Here is a 10,054-nt window from a genome sequence, read left to right as displayed (position 1 = left end):
CTGAAAGCGGTGTGAAATTATTTACGGAAAACAAGTGATATTTTTTATGTTTATCGGTTTTAATGGGTTTATATACCCTTAATCCATCCATGGTATGGTAACAAATATCAAATCGATCGGATGCCAGGAAGGGGTTGAAATTCCAGTTATTAAATTTGACTCAAACAAATAAACATGTCAAGCTAAACAAAACTGTTAAATAATGACTGCACGGTTGGTGCGGTGGCTGGGCAACTGGCTGCCGCGCAACGGGTAGCGGGTGCGATTCCCGCACGGAGCAACTCTTTGTGTGATCCACAAATTGTTTCGGGTCTGGGTGTCATGTGCATGTGAACTTGTATGTTTGTAAACGCACCCACGATACAGGAGAAAAAAAAAACGAAACTACAATCATTTAAACTTTAATTCACATTCAGTGTCACCCTATAAAAAATGGTACAATGACAGTACTACTCGTGTGACTCAGTATCATCATGAGATCATAGAATAGTGACACATCACGGTAAATTGTGGTTCCATTCATGATCAAGATTATCTTGATCGAATATAAACACAATAAGTGATTACTTTATTAAGAACGTGGCGAGGGAAGGTAAAGGTAAACTATCAGAATCAATTTCAGGGTCTTTCCGAGGTACGACTATTCAGAAAAATCAGTACGAACTGAGAATCACATGGATCGGACAAAAATGATAGGTTTTTTCATATTGTGTAATTTTGTATTGAGACTTTAGTTAGGTACATGTTAGTAATCTCAGATAAATTAAAGTATGGGATAGCTATGCTTCGGCACGAATGCACCGACTCGACCAGTGATACCACGGCCTCACAGAAAACCGACGTGAAACAACGCTTGCGTTGTGTGAGTAAGGTTACTGCAGGCCCTATTACCCCCTATCTCAATCTTCCCAATCCCCGATTCCCCCTAAATACAATCCTTAAATTTGCAACCCCCAAAAGGCCAGCAACGCACTTGTCACGCCTCTGGTGTTTCGGGTATCCACGGGCGGTGGCAATTGCTTACCATCAGGTGAACCCACTGTAGGTTTATACCATAAAATAAAATTAAAGATTTTTTTATTTAACAGATTCTCTTATTCTAAAATAGATAATACAATTTCACGAGAGACACAAAAACTACAATAACAATTCCAAAACAATAGATCTACAGCCATAAACCAAACTATCGTATCGTTAACCATCGGCAGAACCGGTGTCAACCCTCTAATTATGTAAGTTCGGTAATCTCTATCAATTCTGCCGATTGCCCCGGCTGTCCGGCAGTTGTCCGGGGATTGTCCGGCCCGTGCCGTCGCCGCCTTTGACCACCAACCGAATAATTGTCGGACACGGTTAGTTATTGCCGATGCTTGAATAGATAATAGTTTAGGGTTTAGGTCACTTCGGTTCGATAGAATCTATATTTGGCATGTGTTAAGTGGAATATGATTTACTGATGATGAAATTGAATTAATGAATATGTGTTGTTTAAGTATTTAGTACTGTGGGGCTGTTCACTAATTACGTGAGGTGTTTTAAGCCATTTTTGACTCCCCCTCTCCCCCTTGGTGATATCTGGTGAGGTTTTAAAATTCACGACATCACGTGTATTTTACCTAAAAACATTATCTAATTTGGTTAAAATTTAATAATACACACGTGATATTTTATTAAATACCCCGATCTCTCTCGTGATTTTTTGTCGAACCCCCCTCCCCTTATTGGGTCTCACGTGATTAATGGACGTCCCCTGTACGGTGTGTATTCTGCATTGTTACGTGGTTGTATTGAGCTAAACTAGTGACTAAAGCTTTAGTTCATCAGCCTGGACCTCTACCATGAATTTGAAGCAGTAGTATTTGACGATAGTCCCTAGCGACGATTTTAGTTCCTCAGATGACCGGTAGAGGCGTTGTAAAGTTTGATATACAAAAAATGTATGTCGTCGTTAGCGACTATCGACAAATACTGCTACTACTCATGGTAGAGATACTGATCCCGTCCGCTGAGCTCGATCTGCAGAGTTCTTTAACACATTCAGTGCCACCAACACGCCCAAAGAGTCCACGTAAATTTTATTCCAGAACCGTAGAGTCGCACCCTCTATGCAGTTCTTTAGATCTTTAGTCTTCAGTATTATTTTAAGCAGAAAATACACCATGCATTTTGGAAAGAAAGAGCAAAAACATTGAACTCGCTGAGCGAGTCTACGGCACTGGAATAAAATTTACATGGACTCTCCGGGCGAGTCAGTGGCACTGAATGTGTTAAAATTAACCAATAACGTATTATAGTTTCAATTTACTAGATTATTTACGGGTGAACGTTAACATTCGCAGCACTTAAACGTTACGCCTACCGTCCAGTGATATGAGCTAAACATTAAACTGAAATTGATTTGTTTAAAGAAATTGATTTACAATGCTACAACAAGTATATTATTAATATTAAATTAAATACGTTAATACAATAACTTATCTTCACTCGTGTAATCGATGAAGGTTATATTAAATGCAGCACCGGAACCTATATTATATAAATAAGTATCCATTTTTCATTAGTTATGTAATATAACTCTTCAAATACTGAACACCTGAGGTAATGTTACACATGTTCTAAAATAGCATGCTAAAATGCATTCTATTAATCATGCTCAAAAATCGAACATCACTCGATTCGCAAGCATTTTTTTAACCTAACGTGAGAAATCCTCTTGGAGCCGTTTCGCCTGGGGAGGACGAAAGGAACCCACCTTTGTGTCACAGATGAGTGAGGTTTTGATCTACTCCGTGCTACGTTTCGGAGGTGCGCAAGAAACACAACACGCACCACGATCTCGGGTCCCTTAGCGATTCCCAAGAAGAAAGAAAAACAGTTTATTTGCACCTATTAAAAAATAATAAACATAAATGTACATGCACTAGCAAGTACTCAATTGAAACATGCTTTTGTGTTTGAAATTAGTATTTACACATGCTATGCAGTACCTTAACTCCTCTAAAAGGCCGGCAACTTGTAACTTCTACAGTGTTTTGCGTGTACATGGGCGGTACCGATTGCCTACCATCAAGTGAGCCTCGAGCTCGTTTGCTGGCTTATCCTATAAAAAAATAGGAGGTAAGTCTATCTATGCTGTTTATCAGGTCCTATTCTAGACTCTGTGTTTACTAAGACTTCGCTGAAAAACCGATAAATAATAATTTTCCCGATCCTTCGATCGATCGATTTAATCTTGCTCAACAGTCATACTGATTCGACCACGGAGGTAATCGTTAGCGACTACTTACTATCAAACGTAGTACTTATATTAAAACAATCGAAATATCCTTTAGTAAAACTAACCCAAGCATCAAATTCAAACTTGTCGTACATAGCCTAATCATATTTACAACCGTATCATATCAACAACACAAACATTTTAATAAAACCTTTTGAACAAACAACAACAGAATAGCTATCCGACTGAGATACATTAAAGCGGAGTACATAGACCTAGGTATACTAGGTACGTACCTAGGTATTGTGGGGCTGGCAGCGAGGCCGCGGATCTAGGGCGCTGAATGTACTCTCGAAACCGGGTTACAGTGGCTGCATACAAACAAACTATATGTTGGAGAATATTTGACTTCCTATTTCTACACTACTGATTGCTTCTAAAGCCAAGTTTTGGTCATCATTGGGGTAGATAAACAGACTGTTTCGTTGGTTCAGTCAAGATTATCTGATCGTCTTAAGTTTGAGTTTCGGGCTGAATTTCTTAGGCAATCAATAGTACGAAATATATTAATTGCAATGTCTTTTATTGTTACGCCTTTTATCCGCAATCGTTATGCAGAGGTGCACATTACGGCAAGTAATGCTGCAGTACAATGTACACCCACTTTTTACCACTTGTGTTATAACTCCACTGTAATGGCGAAGAGCCTATTGCCATAATACTGGGCACAATTCCAGACTTATGAGTGGCAATAAGATTGTCAAATATAACATTGGATTCAAGAGATAACTGACGAAAGTCAGTATTACATAACACGTGCACCTTTATCGAATCTATCAAGTATTCGAGACTTAAAAGTACTTCAGTCACTTCAGTCTACCGAGAATAAAAAGCCTTGACGCTATGCTGATGGCTTTAAAAGCAAAGTTTTCAGTAACAATTGAAACAGATTCAACCACACCACACATTGGAATAGTTTGCTCAAACAAATACATATGTTGGTTTCCAATAGTTTAGAGTTATGACAGCTTGCCAAGTTGGTGAAAGCTGTTCAGTTCACACAATGGATGTTGGGTCCATGTTTGTCACCACATTGGTGCTGTCGAGTACTTAAATGGACCTTTTGGCCAGAACAGATCGAGTGGCCGATGGGAACTGGGTCACTACCTATTGATTTTGAATCGAACAAGGGTTCAAAGTACTAGGGGAATATTTTAAAGTGAAGATGTAGACTGCGATCTAGTTTCCCTGCAATTCGCTGCAGAGTTTTTTGAAAGTGCAGTTTTTTAAGGGTTTTGGTGTACGTAGAAAGAGTGGTTGGATTTTAGAATGAGGTTATGTTTAAGTAGTGATATTGATGAATTTTATTTACGTGTAATTTGAGTAAGGATAATGATTTCCTACCGAAGAAAACAGAAAAGTAATTTTTTTCTACCGTTTCAGAGGTTTTTTTTTAAATATAAGCTAGGTTAGGGGCTTGAAGCCCTAACCTAGCTTATATTTATGTAGGTAGGGGCAGCAGTAGACGTTTTGTAGCTGATATGATGATAACAAGGACATACAGTATGAAGGTATTACGTCATTATATTGCAGATTATTAAAACTATTTTAAACCTGACCTAACCTAATAACTATTATTTCTACGTGACCTAACACCAAGTAATTGCATTAAATTAAAAATATGTGCATGAAAAACATATTTTTCTCTTGAATTTTCTAGAGTACATCGTTGAGCGGTATCTCGGTAATTGATAGGCGAACGTGGTTGCAATCATTCGGGCCGGTGGTCCGCCGCTCGGCCGGTAAAGAGTACTAGGCTACCAGGAACTTGTTAGAGGGCCTTTAGAAATTTCCAATTTGTAGTCTTCGGATATATACCTAGCTAGGCTTCTGTTAGCGGCGCCGCACGCGTTCCAATGGGATAAAAAGTAGCCTATGTGTTGAAAGCCTGATAAGCAGGAGTAGGAACGGGGTGGTTTTTAGTCAGTAAGAGTCTGACACTCTCGCCTCGCCCAAGGCGGGAGACGTCATTGGATGATTTCCTCCCCTTAAAAAAAAATTTGATCAAATTACCAACCACCGCCTAAAATCTCTACGTCACAATATCTATTAATGCAACAGGAAAACTGCGTCATGCTTATTAACGTAGTAAAATATATACATGCTTACTTATATTATGATAATTATATTTAATCCATTATTTATACGGTATTGTGTGAAATAAACGTATTTATTGTTTTACTTTTTTTTGCATTATGTCACAGTTTATTAAATTACTGCACGGTAGTCGAGGTGGCTGGTCAAATGGGCAACTGGCTACCGCGCAACGTGTAGCAGGTTCCATTCCCGCACGGAGCAACTCTTTGTGTCATCCAAATTGACAAATTGTTGTTTCGGGTTTGGATGTCATGTGTATGTGAACTTGTATGTTTGTAAACGCACCCACGCCACAGGAGATAATAATTTAAAAACCCAGAATTAAATATCACTACATTTTGTTGTACTTCTCTTTAGGTAGTTATGTAATGAGTGACGCATAAAAGTTATGCGTAATACCTTTAAATAAATATATTAAATTAAATAAACATATTATAATAAACACATAATTTAATGTGGAACAGAATTATAACGGCTCAGCTCGATTGGCGGTAATTATGGGCGGCGCTGATCGATTTTCAAACGAATCAAATCGGATTACCTAAGGATATTTTCTAATCATTATGTTTGTTGTTACAAAAGAAAATGTGATGCTAATTAATTCTGTTTTACTTAATAACTGTGTCGGATTACTTAGTGGAGCACGGTTTGTGTTAAGCACGGATAATTAGTACCTAGTCGATCTTGTTACCGGTCCTTGATAAGGGTGGGAGAGCCATGCTTCGGCACGAATGGGCCGGTTTGACCGGCCTCACAGAAAACCGACGTGAAACAACGCTTGCGTTGTGTGAGTGAGGTTACCGGAGGCCGAATTACCCCTTTCCCAATCCCAATCCCCGATTACCCAACAACCCTTAAATTTCTAGCCTAACCAAAAGACCGGCAACGCATTTATAAATGATAAATGATAAATGATAAATGATATTTATTTCTGTAAATAGATTATAAAATAACACTTTTACATAATATTTCAAATAGTAGATGAGGCCGGCATTTCCTATCTGACTACTTAGAAGAAATAGAGGTCATAGTCTCTTTTAGTCCAGACAAAATCAATTAGAGATGTCGGAGAACCGTGCAAGTTTATTCTGTAGTGGTCTTTTGAGGAAAGAACCACAGCAGTTTGAGCGGACCTGTTCAGATGCAGCACGCATGTGTCTTTACAATTAGCTCAGCTTACAATCCTCTTTTATATAAACTCGACGGCTGTTGCTGAATGATCCGACGAACAATACAAACAAAAGAACATCACAAAATGCTCACACTGTCAGAATATAATTAACTAAAAGTGAAATGACTAGGCAAACTAACGGTCCTATTTTTTTAAAAACAATATGTAAAAAAAAAAAAAATATCGAATGATATGTATATCAAAAGAAATGTAACTTGTGTTACAAACATGTCACCATGACCTGTGTGGACATCATAGCGGCTCACTCCCAAGCCTGACTATCATCTAAGTAGTCTTTAATTTTATAAAAAGCATTACTGTGCAGTTTTTCTTTAATAACATTTATAAATTTATTTAGGCTAAAGTATGGCTGGGATTTTTATTGTAAAAGCGTATGCATTGACATCGAACGAACCACTTATTTTCTTAAGTCTAGTAGTGGGAACAATATATTTGTTTTTACTTCTAGTGTTTATACATATTATGTATATCACAATACTTTTTGAATAAATTAATGTTTTTGTGAGCATACACTACATTTTCATAAATGTATTGAGAAGCAACAGTCAATATATTAATTTCTTTAAATAGTTCCCTAAGAGAGTCCTCGGACTAAGTTATAAATTGATCGAATGGCTCTTTTCGGCAGCACAAAGACAGACTGAATGTCAGCAGCATTTCCCCACAGGAGGATACCATATGACATGATACTATGAAAATAACTAAAGTATACTAATCGCGCTGTATTTACATCGGTTAAATTTCTAATTTTTTTAACGGCATATGCTGCAGTTTACAGGAGCCTTTTCGACAATTTATCTACGTGTGATAGCCCACTGTAGCTTAACGTCCAGAGTTATACCTAAAAAGAAGTTGAATCTACGGGTCCAACTCCTCGCCCTTGATTAGCACGCTGGTTTTCACATGTCTAACATTTGGTTTGTGAATTTAATGTATTTAGTTTTTGATTCATTAAGTAATAAATTATTGGCACTAAACCAGCGTACTATTTTTGAGAGAGCACTATTTACATGATCACTGACTAATTGTCCACGAGAGTTTAAACAATAAAGATGTATTCAGCAAACAGTACTATCCCATGGTTATCCTTCACAAGGTAAGGTAAATTATTAATATAAATAAGAAAAAGAAACTGGCCGAGAATTGACCCCTGCGGAACACCCATCCTTAGACCCGGAGGAAACTAATTTAATGTCGACTCTCTGAATCCTATCACTCAAGTATGAAATAAGAAGATCCAGAGAGCTGCCCCGTACCAAATGGGATAGCTTCCTGATCAGTGTTTCATTTCGATTTGTAACGCCTCTGATGTTTCTGGTGTTCATGGGCGGCGATTGCTTACTATCAGATGATCCGTCTACTCTTTTATCGGCTTATACTAAAAAAACGTTATGATGTTCATATTTTACCATAATTACTAATTACGTAGAATAGGACCTTTTGGAGTAAAATACAATAATTACTAATTACGTAGGATGAAAACCTTTTGAAGTAAAAAATATTATTATGGCAAGGTTTTTATAGGACTTGAACGAGCAATGCTCGCTATAATGTAGGTACCTTAAAGCTAAACCTTTTTTCTTAACATTTCTAAACGCTTACTATCCTCTTTGATATAAACTCGTCACTTTTGACAGCCAACGATTTGTACAAAACAAAAAAAATCATCAATAATAATCACTTTTTATAATTTTTCGTAAAATACAAGTGTCTGGAAGAATACCAAGCGCGTATCTTCAATGTCTGAACCCTACAGGGCCAAAATGTCGCTCTCAGAAGAAATGTTTTCAAGTTTCGCTTTAAGAAACAAGAGTATAAAGACAGATCATCTCAGTTCGGACCCTGGGACATCTTACGAGGTGTTTAGGAACAATACAACAGCTGTAGAAGTTATAGTGAAAGAAGTGCCTAAAGGTAAGAAAAAAGGGGTGGGGCTAGCAGAGTACCAGGACGACACAGCGACGAAGAGATTACAAGAAGAAGCTGATAGACTGCGCACTGAACTGAATTCAACGAAGAACGCACTGATGAAGTCTCGGAAGGGATTCCTGGCAATAGTGAAAGAGATGAAGCAGCAACTGGACGCGGCAAACCAGCGAGAACTGGACACACAAACCAGAAACTTAGCCTTGCAACTAGACAACGAGAAATTGAAGAGTTTACTGGAATCCAAGTGTAATTTATTGGGGAAATTGAAGAAGGAATTGAACAGCATGAAGAGAGTCATGAAGTATGTTATAAAGAGCATTTGTACGGCACCTACGATTGTTTCAGAGAATGTAACGGGCATTTCTGACCCAGAATACGATGATTTCGAAAACGATTTGAAGAAAAATACGAAAGTAAAGTTCGCGTGTAACATGTTTGATGAAATTGGCACCTTCGATAGTTCCATCTCAAAGGACACCAAGTACTAATTTGATAAGCGTCTGTTTAATAATTTAATATTTTGAAGTTTTGTGTTCGTCTATACGTGAGCAATTGTGAAGGTGATGGTTAGTAAGAAATAAATTTAGATTTTGATATTAAATTAATTATCTTTTTTACTCCTTTACTGTGTGATTTTCTAACTCTAAAGCTAGAAAATACCACCTATTTTTTAAAATTTTCCTAAGTCAGGATAGTGGGTGACAAGGAGGTAAAAAGAATCAGAGTATAGTGCGCCGATCGGAACCGGAGAGGGCGGGAGAGTAGCGAGAGAAAACACTAGATTTCCGCAAGTAACATCCTTTTACAAAATATACTATACCTACATTGCATTGATTTTATTGTAACTTTCGTGAGACATACTAAATTAATTATTATGTTATCGGCTTACTCACGTAACGTTTTGAAGGAACTCGACTAGTTTCAAGCCATGCTAGAGGCTCATATTCATGAGCAGCATTTTACACACGACGCGGCGATTGTCGCGCTGCTACTGGCGATTCGAGGATCGCGCCCATCGCGCCCTCTGTCTGGAATCGCGCGCACTATCTGGCGCGCGCGACGATGTTGGCTCGTTAGACTCGTTCGCCGGCGGCTGCGCAGGTGTTAGATTCGATTCTCGGGTCGGCGCAAAAACGGTGCCACATACCGCGCTCACTGTGTCACACTCCAGACCCGCAACATTGTAGGTTGACGCAGATTGTAGACTCGGCTTCCAGGCAGGTGGTAATGCCCAGCCACCGTCTCTGTTGAAGTTGGGACGGCGACTTATTTCGATGGCCTCACGTACTTTCCGCGGTACAAAGTATTTCTCCCTCGCTAGTACGGAGACCTTGTCGAAGCGAAGGAAGTGAGCCGTACCCGCGCTACAAGCATGCTCGGCTACTGCCGATGTATGGGTGTCCCTGTTCTTCACACTGCGTATGTGTTCTTTGAGTCTGGTTGTGATGTTGCGGCGAGTTTCCCCGATGTAACTCGAGCCACAGTCGCACGGTATCATGTATACCCCGGGAACTGCCAGTGGATCCTTGTCCTTAGGCGAGCGTAACAAGTTTCGTAAT

The 10,054-nt window shown here is 38.8% G+C and overlaps 1 protein-coding gene across 1 annotated transcript; it reads left to right on the top strand.

Annotated features, from left to right (window-relative positions):
* The first annotated feature begins 8,180 nt into the window (after positions 1-8,180).
* Positions 8,181-9,096, top strand: LOC118275580 (uncharacterized). The gene has a single exon (XM_035593588.2). It carries the CDS (start codon positions 8,306-8,308, stop codon positions 8,981-8,983), a length of 678 nt encoding a protein of 225 aa, XP_035449481.2. The 5' UTR covers positions 8,181-8,305; the 3' UTR covers positions 8,984-9,096.
* Positions 9,097-10,054: the final 958 nt, after the last annotated feature.

The sequence above is a fragment of the Spodoptera frugiperda genome, chromosome 8 (genome assembly GCF_023101765.2).
Source record: "Spodoptera frugiperda isolate SF20-4 chromosome 8, AGI-APGP_CSIRO_Sfru_2.0, whole genome shotgun sequence".
Lineage (NCBI taxonomy): Eukaryota > Metazoa > Arthropoda > Insecta > Lepidoptera > Noctuidae > Spodoptera > Spodoptera frugiperda.
Note: the sequence above shows the minus strand (reverse complement) of the source record. Positions and strands in the feature narration are given on the sequence as shown.

Excerpts from the sequence above, each read along its gene's own strand:
- LOC118275580 (XM_035593588.2), top strand. The coding sequence starts at position 8,306 with ATGTCTGAACCCTACAGGGCCAAAATGTCGCTCTCAGAAGAAATGTTT.